The following is an 18138-nucleotide window of genomic DNA, read 5'->3' as shown; positions in this document are numbered from 1 at the left end:
AAATAGTCATGTACAAGGTGAATATGCAAAATCTACACAGATCAGAAAGCCTAAGTACCTGACATTAGCTACAGTTGCCAGACTTCCAACCTCTTGGCCTAAACCATGCTCTCTCCTTCAACATGTAACATCCATCAATTTCAAATTTCTTTCTATTTGATGGGTACCACAGTGTAATCTGACAACACAGGGCAATGTAATGCTTTTCAGCTGACATGAACTCTGTGAGTCCATGAGCTCTACAGGTACACACAAGGTCAAAGCTGCTCTAAGTACATTTCTCTATTAGGCCAACACAATCCAAACTTAAGTGTAACAAAAGCCAAAGAAAAAACAAAATCCTCAACTGAAAATAAAAATTGCTTACTTACTTGCAGTACTCACGACATTTCTTCCCAAAGTATTGGTATTGTTATCACTGCTACTCCGGCTTAAATTCATGTTGTTTGTGGCATTGGTACGTGCTATGTTTGCCACTCTCCGCACAAAGGACTCCAGGCTAGAGGTTTCTCGAGACGATAAGTTCGGAACACTTGCACTGGAGCTCATGGGTGCCCCAGCAGCCAACAAAGAACTGACTGAGAGTCTGTTACTCGCTGAAGAGCTTAGAGGTCGTTGGGAAGCTGCTTCTTTATTAGTCAGTTCGGAGACTGAACTCACATCAGGAGAGCTTACGCTAACAATTCCCATGGATATAGCACTGGACTCCCCAGGAGTACGTATTGAGTTATCAGGACCTAACTTCCTCTCTGCATTTTCGTTTCCCATGTCCGCTGTTAAGGTGCTGGTGCTCGCACTGGAAGATGACCCTATGTCAGCCTGAGGCACACTATCAGCGGAAGACAGAACAACAATTGGTTCATGGACGTCAGCGCCTGAACCTATATTTTGCTCCAATACACTTTCTGATCTCCGCTCCATTTTGGTCGAACCCAAGCTGATGTCGCTGCTACTTGCCACGCTACACACAGAACTGCTGCTTCCTTTTCTACTTGAAGAGCCTGCAGCAGCAGTCGTCTTGTCTGGACAGTTGTTTTTCACCAAGCTGCTCCATGACTGCGTTGTGCCTGAAACAGTGGATGAAACAGGTTTGGGTGATGCCGCTGAATCAGGGTCGTACCCTGGTGCAAGCTTGAGGTCAAACTTTCCTTCTGCGCCCATACGGTAAGAGTTAGAGCCACCAGCATCCCAGGTGACATCAATCCAGCCTGGAAAGGGACAGGAGTTTGTGAGATGCAGCAGAAAGCAGACAGGAGGCGTGTCAGACAGTAGCTCCACAATGTGGGATCAGCTTCTCATAAGGGCTGAATGTCTGAATCAATGAAATCACTAAGCAACCCTTAATGCCAATTAAAAAGGAAGTAAACAATTTAGCATTTTGTAATGTCAATTTAGAGGGTGCTCCTTCTTGCCACCTCAAACTTCAGGGTCACAGAATCCAGCCAAAAATAAAGTTTCCTCCAGGAAGGAACCTGACATACAAGAATCTCTCAAAATTTTATTAGCATCTATCAAAATTAACAGAATTTTTTCTCTAATAACAGAAATGTATATTAAAACGTATCATAACTTTATTAGTATCTGTCAAGAAGCTGTAATTATCGCAAGGACATTCAATAACATTTTTCTTTGTTGGATGCTTGCAGATAAGCATATTTACCCAACAGAAGACATATTATGAAACTGCTTACTTTCAGATTTCTTAAAGTGAAAGAATTAGTTTATTGATACACAGCTTTTTAGTTCAGTAAGTTACCCAGACTCAAACATTCCTTATTCATAGAAAAAGTCTTATGGCAGTGAGGTAAGGGCTACTTCAAGTAAAATTTCAGGGTTGCAAAGAGAATGTTTCATAGAAAAAAACTATCCTGGGACCAGAACAAAACTCCGAAGAGATACTACTCTTCAGTTGCTTTGTTAAATGATTATTTTGAGTAGCAAAATTTTTTAACATTTAAATATAATAAATCTGCCATAATGAGGGTAACATGCAAAATTTAGCTAACTAGGACAGAAATGGGGGCAAAATGATTTATTTTTACTTGTCTAAATATGTACCACAATCTAAGAGTTACCTAAAAAATCCCTTCTAATATTTCTCATTGTATCTTAACTGCAATAAAGGTTGGTGTAATTATTTTAATTGATACGCATTTCCTTCAAAAATGAAATCTCTAAAGCTTAGTCATCTTCTGCATCTCAGACAAAGACAAAACAAATGTCAGGTCCAGATACACATATATTTTTCTTTATTAGAACAGAAGAGAGCTAATATCAAGTAAAATATTCTTGTTATTACTGTCAGGTCCATCTTCAGCTTTTAACTATCCAAAGTCACCACTCCTACACCAAAACAGGTGATCATAGGCAATTTGCTATTTAGCAAAATCACTCTAGAGGAAAAGTAGTTAAAAATGGTTAAAGTTTTCTGATATGATACATAGGCATCTCATCGCCAAATGAAGCTCAGATTATGCTATTTCTTGTATGATTTTACTCCTTCTTCATGAGCTATAGCTGAGTAGCTTCATGTCACTAAACCTTTGAAGGGTAAAGCTGTAAAGCACATCTGAATTTTTTTCTTCTACCATTTATTTGCCTTTTTTATTGAATACAAAAAAAAAAGTTCCATACTGTAGTTCAACAGTTTAATTTTTCTCCTTTATGAATATCTGAACCAGGTATTTTGTCAAAGCAAAACTAAATACTTGTTTTTGTTTTGCATAGTTACTTTCCCTAATATATTTACAGGCAGTTTTAAATCTGAACAAGTCTTTAAGTACATATTATGTACTCGAAGTTGTACTGCTACATCATTACAGGCCTAAAACAACTAAAAATTTGTCTAAAAGTGCGTAACGACCAAAAAAGTAAATGAGATATTGTTTTCAAAAATTTTTATGAAAGAAAGCTGTGACAGAAACAAGATGGTTTAACATCACCACCAATTTGGTAGGATACTACTCACCAATAATACCTAAAGTCTTCAAAGTTATAATGGAGCTATGGATACTGCAAATCTGATAAGAAAAATATAGAAGTGATGGAAGACTTCCCTACAAGCTATACTGAACAGCTTAAATAAGGTTCAGTTTCAAAACATTTTCAGACATGGCACTTTGGACATTTCTCCATGTTTGAGAATTGACAACTCAACAATAGAAGAAATTTTCAAGTCTGGCTACGAATGAACCTGACAGTGGCTGAAGGTGCTTCAAAAATAAAGCAAGTCTTATATACCTCAAAAAGGGGGAAAAGAAGAGAAAAGTCAGAAAGCATGTTCAGCTGACAAGACCATCACCTCTCCTGATGCTTCTTCAGTATCTTAGCTTCTTGTGTACTGACTTCCCTGGCTGTTGCAGGCTTTTAGTTTGCTCTTTAAGTTAATAACTTTTCACGCTTTAACTAAAAAAAATAACTTGATCCCAAAGAAGCTTGCAAGGTAGGAAAGGTATAGTATATAACAAAAGTCAAGAAAAATACTGCAAATGCTCAGCTAGAAGAAATGGAGAATGTAATTATAGATTTTGCAGGCCCAAAGCTTAATTTATCAGTTTGCATCACTCACCTTGATATATTTTGTAACAGATGCCTAAATAACAGTTTCATATTTTGATAACAGTTTAATATTTTCATTACCCAAAGCTGTGTAAGCTTCATTTACAGCAATTTCTTTTTCACGCATTCAAATGAAATTTCACAAATGGACCCCAACAGCTGTAGTATTTTCAGCTTCTTCCCTCCAAAGTATTTAAAATTTTATCAACTTTATCAAGACATTACAAAGGAAATACTTTAATGCTACCCACTCTGCATGATCTAATCATGCAACAGACACTTATAAATTCAGGCAATTCATGCTCACCATTATGCAATTCTCCTGTAACAGTGCCTTCACCCTGTGGGCTTCCATCCTGATCTCTCCATTTCCAATCAATTCCTCTGATTACACGAGCTCCTGGAACCATATATTTTAACACCTGAGAACGGACCAGACGTCGCTGCCTTCTCAGATTTGCTTCAGCTTCTTTAGCAGCTTTTCCTACAAGAAATGTAAATTGAAAAGACTAAAGTATTGAAATGGGAATAATTTTGAGCTTATTTCTAAGTAAGTTCAACTGCAGAAGTTAACCTCCTTTTTCACACTGATTTTTATATTGTGTGCTCATTAGCATTTTAAAGAAATCAATAGGATAGACACGTTCTTTTTCTTACCCAGCTGATCTTCACATACTCCATTCACAGTGCCATAAAGTTCAAATCCAGACAGGGAGAGGTAGTGTGTTTGCCCACTGGCGTTCTTTCCCATCTGTTTTATTCTAACATGTCTCCAACCTTGTTTCTCATCTTTTGGAGGATCTAAAGGCCATGTTGCTGTAGACCTTTAAGTTTATTAGAAAGGGGTGTTGGCAGGTAACGGGGAAAAAAAAAGCAAGACCAAAAAAATTTTAGTACCAAAGCAAACAAAAACATAATGCTGATCATGCATGTATATTACAAGACATATAAACCTATTAACACCAGTGAAATACTTTGGATGAGTGTTGGTGTTACAATTTCATCAAAAAATAAAATGCAAAATTTACAATGATAGAAAAGCACAAATGGCATTATGTGAACCATACTGAGAACTTATGAATCACTTATTCTCCAGCCCATTCTTGATAATTTGTATCACCTACCACTTTAGATAGATACATTATTACAAGTACAGTACACATTAAATTAGTCAAGTACATTTTTAAGTGCACTCAAGTTTTATGAAAAGTAATGAAATCGATTGACATACCCTGGTTCATTGAGACTACAGTCATCAACATGAGTATACAAAGTAGTCCAGTTCTGTCCATCCTTAGATACCTGGAAAACCCAATTTCTGAGAGCAGATCGTCCATAACCTCGAGCATGGCGTAATGTGTAAGCTGATGGTACAACCCAAAGGCCAAGATCTATGGCAAACCAAGCATTCTTATCATCATTAGTGTGACAATTGAGAGCTGAACTGTCACGGCTCAGGATGTCTTCCAAACGACCGTAAGGCAGATTTCTTCCTTCTGAGGATGTAACCACTACTAATCCATAGGCTGCTGGATTTACCCACTCATATGCAGTTCTGTATTAATAAAGAGAAATGTACTATTCCATTACTACTTGCATAAAAAAACTGGTTTCAGCAACATTTGACATTTACTGTAAATTGTATATGACAGCTGAGTTTATCACAAACCAAAACTATCAATATAATTTTAGATAATTAGATAACTTTAGATATGTTCCAAACATCACTTTGTTTGTTTGGGTTTTTTAATTACAGTAGCAAAGGGAAAAAAAACCCAAACCCCGATCAACAAAATCAAACAGAACCAAGGCAAGCAAAAACAAAGACCCAAACTTCACCACTCCATTACTTAGGGAAGCATACAAACAAATGGTCAACATAAGTGATTAATATTTTTCTATTATTTAAGCAGATCCAAAAGAAATGTAATTCTGTTGATTAAAAGATACCTCCCATGTCTAAGAAAATAACAGATTTCATTTCATTATGAATTCTTTGGCGCATCCTGGCTCATGTACTACAGTTTTTTAGTGTGTGACTTTAAAATATGTAGCTTTGAAAAACTCACTTTGCATTTGTTCCAATCCAGTAAATAATTCCATTTTCATCAAAATCATGTTGATGCCTGAACACAAATGTTTGGCCTTCTCGTAGTTTTCGTACAAAAACAAATGAAGCCCTATCGAAGTCGTACCATTGCTTTGCTACCTAGATACGAAACAAAAGAAATCAAATATTGAAGAAGCAGAAATAACCATTCCTTGTGAACTCTGTGTGTGGTATATAGCTCACCATTTTCAGGAGATACTGTTCTAGAGATTCAACAGTTGCCAATGGCTCCATCTTGAGCATTCTGCCAGTTCGATCTATTAAAGATGTCTCTCCTGAGGCACGTTCCAAACGAAACCTCAAGCGCCTTGTCAATATCTGAAACAACAGCTAAACGTTAATATAAGCTTTCCTGTCTAGGTTTTGGAATTTTAAGAAAAACAGTGTATTTCACTACAACTGTTTCAGTGCCCTATCAAGTATCTCTGTTGCATAACTCAAGCACTATATTCTAACCAAATGCTTTAACTAGTACTACCTTTTCATCAATTAACCAAACATTTCTTTACTACGACAGTCAAGGTATAAGTCAATTGAACAGTCAGCTAACATTTTCTCACTTTTCCTATGTCTTCCTAGCTTTTATTTATCGACTAGCAAATACAATAATACAGAAACTGAAATTTAAAAAAAAATATATATCAAACAGCAACAGTGGCTTTGGAACTTTTTGCAACCATTTCCTAAACATTTAACATGAAAACACAAATATTTATACTTCCCCACCATGTTCCAAAATCTTGAACTGTGGTTTCAAATAGAAAAATTTAAGACTCCACACAAACTGGGAAAAAACAAGTAGCATTTTTAGCCAAAACACCAAGTCACCTGTATAAGAAGCTGCTGAGCCCAAGCATCCTGTATTACCAAAAGAACATACAGCCCTAGATGGGACCCTTCAAATGGTTAAAGCTCATTCCCTGTTCTTATAAATAAATGTATTGTAATTGTAGTAACACGTCCTCTAACTAGAGGGCATGTTCCTATATAAAGACAAAAAAACCTGAAGACAAAAGAAAGAACACATTATCTCTTCAAGTAAAATTTACTTTTACCTCACGGTGTTAAAGTGACAGTAGAGGAACACCCATGCATTAAGGTGTTAGAGGAAATAGATGCCAAAATTTGGTTGTTCTTTACCTAATTCTATTTACTGCTACAAGAACATGATTCTCACAGACAAGGTGTGCAACATATAACCTTCAGTTGTGCATTACTCAATGTGGTATGTTGTTATCATTGTGCATTTACCTGAAGATTGTATGTAGATCCTGGTGTATCATACAAGTGGAGAGGTAGACGTTCAATAGATTCTAACACTGCTATCAATTTCCGAATTAATGCAACTGCTGGGCGACTGTGAAAGAGAACAGTTACTATGTTACCACAAAACAAACAAATTCTACAGTATCTCCGAAAACAGGATCCAGCTGAGGCAACTATCTCAGCATGCTGTTTCTACTGATGATAGCTGTTTTAGTCACATGGTTACAGCACAGTAAGAAAGATACTAATCTGCACAGCAATGAACTAGTCACCTTTATTTTGTCAACAGATGTTCTGTAAGTTGACTCAAGAGATAAAAACTTTCAATTGCTACTTCAATATCAGATGCTGTCTTTTAAGATGAATTTTCTATTCCATTGAAATGGAAAGAACAGGTACTTTGCCTATAAATTATTTTAAACACACCATACTGTTTCACAATTTCAAAAGGGATTTTCTTGGCTTGGTATTATTTTTACCTTTCATCATCCTCATTTTCACTGAATGCGGTTTTGAAAACGTTTATCCTCTCTACCAGTTGACTACAGTCTTGTTTCACATCTAAATCAACATTCTAAGAGAAAAAAAAAGTTATATTTAATACAAAGTAATTTTTCTTTTGTACAGGCAACAACATCTGTGTTGGCTCACTGAATTCCCTATTTAAAATCTATACGTAAGAAAAGCTAATCATCAGCCATTAGACCAGACCAGTGTTGATATAAAGAGTTTTAAAGGCTCATTCAAACTAAAGTCATCTCCTGTGATAGCTTATCTTCTACAGGTAGACCATCAAATGGAGCAAGTCTGCCCAATTTTCATCAAGATGGGAAAAACACACATTTATAATGGATCTTTTAAATTACAGCACACACCTTCATTTCCTTTTTGGTTTTTTTTAGAAAGTTTTTCTTTAAACACTTATGTCTATAAACTTACATTATTTAAAACTGTCAGCAATGATTGAACTAAGCCACTACTGCACATTTCATATGGAGAAATAGTATTCTCATCCTTCAACAGCACAATTAGGTTTTCCAGAGCAGTCTTCATTAAATCTCTCCAAGTATTTTCTCCCTCAATGCACTGAAAGACAAGAAGATCATTATCATGAAACAAGGTAACAGCCTGTTCACTTGCTTCAATTGAAAAATAATGTCTTAGGAAAGTACCTAACTCAGTAATACATGCATTAGAACTCCCCACACTGCAGACAGATATACTATGACTCTCCTATACATCATTACAGACTAGTCTGAACAGTATGGGATTTCCACTGAAGTCATATATTAAAAATAGAGGAGATACACTTACCTGCCTGTTTGCATGAAGCTCCCATGCAGACTCTAACTGTGTTGCTATGTTCCTCAGCGTCACAACTACTCCTCGAGGCATACTTTCAACTGCTTTAAAATGATCATCATATAGATCTCTTGCCATAGTGCGTACCTACAAATGGATTTTGATAATCAGAGGTCACACCCTACTGTAATGAGACTGTTATTGTACTCCCACACACTGCAAATTTGGTCATCTTTTTTTTAAATTTGTCCATGACAGACAGCCAAATAGGGAAGAACAAAAACCCATCGTGTATCATGAAATGGCAAAGGTTGTGAAAGGAAAAAGGTACAGGAGAAATAAGTAGAAATATAACGAATCTTACTGACAGAAATGAAATTTACCATCACATATTAAATTACAAAAAGGTAGGAGGAAAAGGTATGACTCTCTGTCAGCTTTTCTTTTAGAACTGTATGATGGATCAAGTAATCTTTTTAAATGTAAAATTAAGCAGGTTTAATATGGTTAACATTCCTTAAGCCAATTCACACAAAGTCCCTATATGACCTCTTATTGTAAGAATCTTTTTACAAAGTAGAAAAATTGGTTCACACAAAATACAGATTGAGTAAGTTCTTATAAAACAACATTTTTCTTGCAAGAAATTTCCCCAAAAATGTTTCCTTTTCATTATCATTATATGTGCTACACTAATACATTACACAAGCTTCAGAGCTACACAGTGCAATTTTAGGTATCTTTTCTCAACACACCTATTATGATTCACACCCAGTATTCCAATTTTCAATTTAGTGTCACATTTCCTAAGACATATGTCCTTACATGCTGCAGGTAAAAAGTAAAGAATATATTGGCTGCACTGTTAGAAACTGCATGACAGTTCAAGACTAAAGATTAGCCTGACTCCTTGGCATCAGTGGATCATAGAAGGTATTGTTATTTTGTGGGGTTTTTTGTAAGAGCTTAATACTTGATTTCCTAGTTCCTCTTTTTTCCCCCTCAGTTTGAGGAGAAAGAAGAACTTAAAAAATATCTAAAATGAGGGTGTTTACTCATTTTGCTTCACTACCACAACTCTTACAATGCAGACTGTTAACTTCCAGCACCCTGGCACGATATCCAGCCTGAAATTAGTACCTAGATGAGCAGAACTATTATATGCCTCTGACACAACTGTAAGATCAGTTATAACATCTTTTCTTGTAGCATAAAGACGAAAAAACAAACCATGAAACCTACAGAATTATACAAATGCAAGTCAGGAAGATGGGATTTTCCCATGTTTTTTAACAAAAAAAAAAATTCCTTTTCCTCTAGAGGAGCACAGAGTTTACTAAGAGTGTTGGATAAAAGCACCTGAAGAAATGCTTTGTTCTGACTGACATTTTTCCCTTCAAGCCTCACATAAAATTGTGTCTAGTCAAAATCACAGATTTGAATCCTCTAAGAGAAAACTACATCTAACATAAGAATGTTATAATATAAAACAAACTCAATTAAATTCTAAGTATAAAATTTACAGATGCTCACCAACCTTTTGCTTTGTCTTCTCTAGTTTAGATTTCAGTTTCCTTCCTCTTTTGCCTGTCCAGCCAGTCACAAATTCTGACCCTGCAGCATATGTTTTAGAAAAGTCACATTTTCTCATAGGTATGAAAAGCAACAAATAAAACTACCTCATATACACTTGTTCCTACCTGCATGTAACACATACCTACATACTTACCCAAGGAAGTTTCAGCTGTAAACGAATGCTTTGTTCCTCTGTTGGATTCAAACACAAAGCCTGGCAGATCTTCTTTCAGTATTGTAGCTTGCTGACCATCAGAATTGTGAATAGCAATTTCTCCTTCTTTTAAACAGGTCAGTGACCAGTTTCCTACTGTAAGTTTAGTTGGCCCTGGTGTTGATAAAATTGGCTGGCTTGTGGTAGATGGTTTTACTTGGCTTCGAGCTCTCTGCAACTTCTCAAGGAACTCACTCCTACTTTCTATTTAAAAAGAAACAATTTTTTTTTCCAACAACTGCTTCCATTACTATGTATCTTAATTTTTTTTTTTGCAAGAGCAAAACAACTGAGTACATTCAATGCAAAATTAAGTTTGAAATTAAGGGTCTTAAAGTGTCCTAAATTTCTTCCCAGTGTATTTCTGTACTTCAACAGAGATTTATTCCACAATCGTAACAAAGCTGCAATGCAACAATGCAACTCTTTCTGAAAGATGCTATTCAGATGGATTAAATCATCATTACAATTATAATAGGAAAATCAAAGAAATTCATTATAAACTTTTTATCTTTGAAAAATGGAAAAAAAATATCAGTATGGCTAGCATAAACTATTCTCAAATGTGAGTTTTCAGAAATATTAAATTAAAAAAATTATTCCAAAAATATCACTTTTAATTAAATACTTATATTTAATTAAAAGTTTAATTTTAAACACTAAAAGGCTGAGTACATATTCTTTTAAAAATTCCATTTAAAGTAAAAATGGAAACACCTCAATAAAGATTATATCTCAACTTCAAAGTTAATAAATATCGTTCAGCATACTGATTTGATAAATACAAACTTTGTGGCCTATACATTTGTAAAACTGTTGTTTTCCTTTTGCTGCAATGACAAGCTCTAGGCTTTTTAAGTCTGCTCTTTTATTGTTTTATAATAAAAAAATCTTTATGCAAAAATAAATATGCACTGGAGGCATGACATTCTTTACTGCTTAGATTTCATGGCATACACAGAGAAGATTTACAAAAATAATTTTGAGATTTGATATGCAAATGAAAATTCTGTTAATTAAATGTTTTTAAATTTCCATAATTATATTTTAATAAATTTATTATATAACATGTTGTACTGAAAGTACTATATTTATACATGGTTGGGAATAATTTCAGGTTCCCTTGGACAGAATTTTGAGACTTCCTGGAAGCTTCAGAATTACCATTAAATTTCAATTTTTGCATTGAATTTTTTTTTCTAAAAATTCAAACAAAACAAGTATAGAGTTAATGTGGAGAGGGGTGAGTACAGACCTTCCAAAATGTTGACAGTATATATACTTGCCTGTCCACCCCAACTTCCATCATGCAATACACACTAACAGATTTCACTACTCAACCCTCTATATTCTTGCCAGTTGTGAAGTTACTAAAAAATATACCATGAGATTAATCAGTAATGATTTAGGACAGCAGAACATATAGTACAGTTCAGGACTTAAAAGACACTATTCTGAGTCTATACTGTACTGCAGTCATTTTAGTTAACAAGTATTAATTTTTTAAGTAAAAAAGGCTGCTACACATGCTTAAAGCTCATGGTTAAAGATCAGGCAAATTACAATGCAACATCAGCAATCTTAGTAAATGTCTGTTTGACTACATATTGCAAGAAGCCTCATTTAATTCTACATTTAGCTCCTTTCCCTTCATAATATCCACTATTTAACAAGACACTATGTATCTTGTTAAAAAACTTGGGATTTATTCAATCTTTTTCAAAAGACTGATTTGAATAATGTCTTAAATGCTCAGTCTGACTTCTTCTCTTTTAAGTTCTCTTCACTCCAAATTCATCTGAGCTGTACCCATTCCACTCATCTTGCACAGAAATAGTCTCATCCCCTTGCCCACACTATTTGGAAGAAAAAAAAAAAAAAAAACACTGGCATACAGGGGCTATGAGAGTTTAAAAAACTATCTTCATGGATCTTCTTACAATTGTATGATAAACAAGTATCTCAACACAGGACTTGTTTACCTCTTAAGGTATTAACCTTATTAAAGAGAATGCAAAGATACATTTTCCGACCAAAAATACACTAAATCTGTAAGTGGTTTCCAGCTGCATTATAATTATAAACACTATATTGCATTTTGTCTTCTTGCCCCAAACTTGATGCATGAAGTCATTAACACTTCATGTCCATCCTGAATCATAATATGTTCTGTTAATTCACTCAATGGCTTGTTGAAAACATAATAATATTGCAAAGCATTTTAGGTCTGCAGGTTCATAAATGCATGAACTGCTGCAAAAAAGATGAAACAATAAAAGGAGGGTTGTTTCTGCATCCAGAACAAGTTGTGTATTCTGTACAGAAAATCAGAACCTGTGTATTGCCAGTGCATAAGGTCTGTTCCCTTATCCTCTCTCCAACAAACAATTAAGACACTGTAATTTGTTTCCCAATCTCAATGAGAAACTTTCCATTACTTTGTCTTCAAACACATGCAAATTCATTCTGCCAGCTAGAAGCAAACAACAAATCACCATTTCAACCTGCTTTTCCTGGGATGGCCACTACAGAGTGCTTTTAATGACTGGGGTGAAACAATTAAGTACGCATGAAGAAGAATCAAAACAGTAAGTTAATACACTTTTACTGGCAAGATGTTTACTTAACACAATTCACCACGAAAGTCAAGTTATGGCCACATGCTATCTGATAAAATGCATCACAATTAACTGACCACCTTCCACCTGTTTACATCCTTTACTATTTAGTAAGCCAATTCCTGCAAAACAAAATAGCTCAAATCAAATTATATAAACAAAAGTAACAGTCTCAAAACTTAACCTGGACTCAAATTGTAAAAAACCTACCTGAACTATCAGATCCTCCCTCAGGGCTCCCACTGGAATACATGGTGGCCAGCTTTCCATCCAAGATAAATCTGAACCATCCATTACTACCATTAGATAGCTCCAGGGCTGCAGCATCACTCCAGATATACAGGCAGTCTCTTCCCCTAATGATAGACCAGTCTCTCCAGTGGTATGGTTTACCCTGCTGCAGTTCTTTAGCATCCTCCTGTGGTTCATCCTCCTGTAATAACATGGTATTAAGCAACAACAAGAACCAAAAAAATCTCCAATCCATTACAAAAAAGGAAAAAAAACACCAAAAAACAAACAAAAAAAATACATCAACACACAAAAACCACAGACATTTTTAAAAAGCTTTAGGAGAGAAGAATTATTAAAACCAGAAGTGCAGGAACTATACCACTTCTGCCCGCAAAACGTATCCTTAAAAGTAGTTTTTATTAGAATAAGACACTTAGAAGTTTCCTTTCACATACAGCTTTATCTACTTGACAGTAACAACAGCCTACTTCCTGCAATATCCACCTCTGTTCAAAACTTGAATTGTGAGAAAAGGATCACAAAATGATTGAGGTTGGAAGAAACCTCTGTAGGCCATCTAGTCCAAACCCCTGCTCAGGCAGGACCATGTATGACTAGTTATCTAGGACCATGTCCAGATGATCTATAGTATCTAAACACCAAAAAACAAAACAATAAAAAAAACAGGCCCCCCCAACCGAAAAGAAAAACCCAGACAACCCAAACCCCACAATAAAGAAGTTTAACTACACATTTAAGATTTAACTATAAATTTAAATGAATTGGTAACAGAGGAAGTCTGTTATCCATTCAGTTCATCTGACGGGTAAAAGACTTAGAAATTAATAAATAACTTCAATATGCACTTACTGCTTTCATTTAGCAGAAAATTATTTTCTTTTTTTATATATTTAATATATTTCATAACAACATTTAAAACATCTGGAATTATTTGATGCATGAACATCTAAAGAGATACACTTCTGACATGAATACACTTCAAGAAGGATTCATTTTGTTTACCCGTCACTTTCTAAACACTGGACAAAATCAAGTGCCAAACAACTTGACCACAAGGAAGTATGAAGAGGAAAACTCAGCAGATAATAATATGTTAACAGAAAATGAAGGCAGAGAACAGAACCAGTGGCACACAGTAAGCGTTCATTTAATATGCTAACTACCTTGCTCTGGCCATTTTCACAACAATGAAAATTTTACTAGAAGCATCGGTCTTACAGTAACAAATGAAGCTATCAATTCCATAAACTTACCTTCTCAGGTTTAGACTCCTCTTCATTTTCATCATCAGATGATGGCCCCGCCAAAGTTGACACTTTACTAATTACACCAAGTCTAGCCAGTTGGTCTAGAAAAAGATCACCACCTTTATCCACTAAATCCCTTATGATTTGCAAGGCTAACAAATGGCCATCATCATCATCCTGTAATACATTGGAATGAAAAGAAAATAACAAAGGAGATCTTGTTACTTAAATATATCATTTCATGCTGAACTTCACATGTGGTCACAGATGGACACTATAAAATTTTTAGGGTTATTAACAAGTACATGCAATCAATGAGTATAACTCCCTTTTTTGTACTGGTTTCCTAAAGGGATAACATTTTGTTTCTTCCTACCTCTTGATCAAGCACTGTAGCTGTTATCTCAACCAGTATTGTGGGCAGATTGTGGCCAGCATCAGAATCACAAACCTCTTTCAGCAGTGCCTCAGAACAAAAATGTATCATTTTTCTAATGAGCGCAAGACTTGCTTTCCTTTAAGAGATTGTAGAAAAAAAAAAGGGTTCTTAAAACGATAAAGCAAACAGTAATCAAAGCAACAAAAACATTCAAGATAAAACTTCTTTTGTACTCTATGTTTTTGAAACACAAAAAATTTAACCTGTTTCAGTTTTCATTGGTACCAAAATTAGTTAATGATAGTAAGCCCTAGATTATCTTTAGGACTTATGCACTTCTGGTATTTTTTGATTCTACAGCACTAACAGTCTAACATATACTTCTCAACCCTTTCCTAGGTAAATCTATTTTATGTCCTTTTATCCACTATAGGTGGATAATTTATGTTCTTATATCCACATCTTGTGTCCTTATATCCTATTTTATTCACTTCTAGTGCTTGCAATTCACTTCTGCACACTTTATCACCCTCAGAGGTATCCTGGCTTTCATTTTAGTCATATATTTCCCACGTTTCGAGATCCCTGTAATTTTTAGCTCTAAAAGTACTATTAGATCACGCAGCTTTCCACACTAAGAACCATAATTAATTTGAAAGCAAATCACTCCTGTAGGGTTAAAGATGAATTTTTTTTACTGATTTCTAAAAACATAGTTTTTCTGATTATTAAAGATAACTTTCAAATAGAGAGCCAGCTACTTCTTTGCACAGTCTTCAATAACAGCTAATCATGCACGTATTAACATAGTTTCTCATTTCATTCATTTAAAATGACCTAGTTTAAGCTTTCTATCATCAGTTCATGTGGAGCCTCTCTCTACTACAGGCCTTTCTTATCTTGCACTTTCACCCAAAGTACCTACAAACGTTGGAAACATAAATGAGAGATCAGAATAAATGTCATATTTGTAGTATAAAAGGCTAAGAGGGTATGATCAGATGCAATTTATCACATCCATTATGCCGTGCACAGTATTCCTTTCTAAGTAATAAATAAGACTACAATTTTGCAATTCAAGATGATGACAAGGAGCATCTTCTCCAGTAAATAAGCTGTTAGTAAGTCTTCTAAAACCTTCTAAAACAGATTTTTCTAATCTTGCTGATTTTTCAATGACATCTTGATATCATACTTTGTTTTCCTCTACTAAATTCCAACTTTCATTATGGTGGCTACAAACACCTGTAACCAAATCCTGTATGCACAGTGTATACCACATACTATATGAACATTGCATTCTTTCATCATGCTGCTATAGTTAAGAGTATGCTCCGCTTTCCCATGACTAATGAACCATGTTTTTTCCAACACATCACTTCCCCAGAACGGAAAAAATGCTGCTTAAAATCACTCCTGCAACACTTCCCAAACAACCACTTCTATTCAAACAGAAATATGACTGTCAATTTCATTACTTAAACTTTTAGAATTACTTTGACTTTTTTAAGCATGTATTAAAATTGTCTGTCATGACAAAATTACCTTATTGAAGGCAACATAGTTTGTTGAAATGTTTGTGCAAACACAGGCAATAGTCTTTTCAAGTATATGGGTGCCATTTCTGGATCTCCTTTGGGTTCATTACATTCTTCCTCATCCTTGTTTGCATCTTTCTTTTTCTTTTCATCCCCTTTGTTGACAGGACACATCCAATCCCCTGAAAAATTTTGTCCTCAATGCATTCAATTGCAAAAATCAACAAAACAAAAAAATCCTTCAAAACATATAGTTTTCTTTACTAACATCCAAGTACCTGAACAGGAACATGCACTCCTAAAAATATAAAATTTACATGAGCATGACTTCTTGATTAAAAGTATTTGATAACAAGCATCACCTGTGGCACCAGAATTCTCATAGACAGGGAAAGTACAATTCTCATGTAGAAAGAAAGGACACCAGAGAAGCTACCAATGCTGATAGGCTCTGTGTCCACAACAAAACCCCAGTCTAGCCCCATTCCACTGTTGAAGAGCAGGACAAGTGGGACTGTTCATGCCCACTCAGTCATTTCTTCAGTAATTCCCCTCACTTGACAACACTTTAAAATACTAAGGTTTTCATGCATACTTCATGGTTTAAGGAATGTTGGTCACAATTTTCGCTTTTTAAATAACCTCAGTACAGTAAAACTCTAGCAACTGCATAACTTTACATGCATCAGCATTTCTACTATAGTAAGTGTTATGGAATCAAAAACTGCACTCACCTGGAGACTGAAGAATAGCTACTACTTCACTGTGCCCCCTTTCCCGAGCTTTGTCCAAAGGAGTTTTCCCATCTTCATCTCTCAAATCAGGATTTGCACCATGTCTTAAGAGAGTCTGAGAACAAATATTTTTATGTATGAAAATAATTGACATCTTCTTCCAAAGTAGCAAATGTGTTTTCCCTACATGCTTCCTACAGTCCTCTCATGCTTGTACGCATTCTGTCTTTTTTAGATCTATAGAAATAACATAAAACCACTTCTATTCATGACTGCCCTATTATAGTGAAAAATCTGTGTTTTGATAAACACTGTAAAGAATACATAAATATTTGACAGCACATGTGTCCAACATATTGCCTTGAAGACATTATGAACAGAACAAGATGAAAAGCCAGTAGCTAAGACTTCCTAAGGGTCAGTTTGAATCATACCTTTGCTACCTGAGGTCTTCCAAAACATGCTGCATAATGTAATGAGGATGACCTCTGACCTCTGTTAACATCAGCACCCCTTTCACAAAGAAATTCTACCTGTAAAACAAGAAAAAGGAAAAGAGTTTTTTAATCTTTCTTTACATAAATAATGTCATTTCTTAACGGTCTATAAATCTAATTTACCATTTCCTGAGTTCCAAAAGCTGAGGCCCAGTTTAAAAGAGTTTGTCCTACATCATCCATAAAATTTACTTCAAAAGCTGAAAGACACAATTAAATAAAATAGTTAAAGTTCCCACAACCATAAACTAAAGCTTACCAGTATTCTCTACATAAAAAGCAGGTCTTAAAAAAGTTAAGCATACTCAATAATTCTGGAGAAGTATTTATGCTCTTAATTGCAATAAAAAAAGGTGGCATAGGTATGACTACTAACAAGACCTGTTGAGTATTTAACAAAGTAAGTCAACTTGTACATAAAAGTTTTCAATGAACTACACAAGCATTTGTTATGACACCACAGATTATAAAAATCAAAGACAAAGCATCTAATTTTCTTTTCTGGAGTATTTTTGCTTACCTCCTGTATCAATAGCATCTATTAGTGCATCAGTATCCTTACTGCGGATGCAGTCTATCAGTTGCCGATGAGAACGTTCTCCAGAACTATCCAATCTTCGCAATCCTGGGATTCTGCCTGTAGATCCAGCACTAGATTTTGGCAGGGCTTTTCTCCCTTCGAAGAGTAGCACCAAAAGAAGATCTACTAACCGCATGGTATCCAGTACACATCTCTCATCACCCTGCAACGCACTTTCTATAGAATCTGGAAGTTCAGATCTTAGGAGATCCTGGAAATAATTAAAAGTCTGAACAATAAAAAATATACAGGGCTTTAGAAAATA

The 18138-nt window shown here is 35.1% G+C and overlaps 1 protein-coding gene across 9 annotated transcripts in view; it reads right to left on the bottom strand.

Annotated features, from left to right (window-relative positions):
* Positions 1 to 18138, bottom strand: part of HECTD1 (HECT domain E3 ubiquitin protein ligase 1) — a 61425-nt gene that overhangs the window by 20742 nt on the left and 22545 nt on the right. For 3 of the 9 annotated variants that reach the window (XM_085061945.1, XM_085061952.1, XM_085061953.1), the window contains exons 6-26: positions 17814 to 18102; positions 17417 to 17493; positions 17231 to 17329; positions 16797 to 16911; positions 16070 to 16244; positions 14522 to 14660; positions 14152 to 14322; positions 12854 to 13076; positions 12721 to 12765; positions 9954 to 10229; positions 9774 to 9850; positions 8249 to 8383; positions 7874 to 8020; positions 7414 to 7508; positions 6920 to 7025; positions 5852 to 5986; positions 5628 to 5767; positions 4790 to 5113; positions 4216 to 4382; positions 3866 to 4042; positions 372 to 1208 (exon numbers count right to left, since the gene is read on the bottom strand). In XM_085061945.1, coding sequence (XP_084918071.1) covers positions 372 to 1208; positions 3866 to 4042; positions 4216 to 4382; positions 4790 to 5113; positions 5628 to 5767; positions 5852 to 5986; positions 6920 to 7025; positions 7414 to 7508; positions 7874 to 8020; positions 8249 to 8383; positions 9774 to 9850; positions 9954 to 10229; positions 12721 to 12765; positions 12854 to 13076; positions 14152 to 14322; positions 14522 to 14660; positions 16070 to 16244; positions 16797 to 16911; positions 17231 to 17329; positions 17417 to 17493; positions 17814 to 18102 — 3949 coding nt within the window. The remainder of the gene's footprint in view (positions 1 to 371; positions 1209 to 3865; positions 4043 to 4215; positions 4383 to 4789; positions 5114 to 5627; positions 5768 to 5851; positions 5987 to 6919; positions 7026 to 7413; positions 7509 to 7873; positions 8021 to 8248; positions 8384 to 9773; positions 9851 to 9953; positions 10230 to 12720; positions 12766 to 12853; positions 13077 to 14151; positions 14323 to 14521; positions 14661 to 16069; positions 16245 to 16796; positions 16912 to 17230; positions 17330 to 17416; positions 17494 to 17813; positions 18103 to 18138) is intronic. The other 6 variants (XM_085061951.1, XM_085061946.1, XM_085061947.1 and 3 more) reach the window with 6 other exon arrangements.

This window comes from Lichenostomus cassidix, chromosome 5 (assembly GCF_008360975.1).
Source record: "Lichenostomus cassidix isolate B80296 chromosome 5, HeHo_3.0, whole genome shotgun sequence".
In the NCBI taxonomy this organism is placed as follows: domain Eukaryota; kingdom Metazoa; phylum Chordata; class Aves; order Passeriformes; family Meliphagidae; genus Lichenostomus; species Lichenostomus cassidix.
This window is presented reverse-complemented; position numbering and strand designations above follow the sequence as displayed.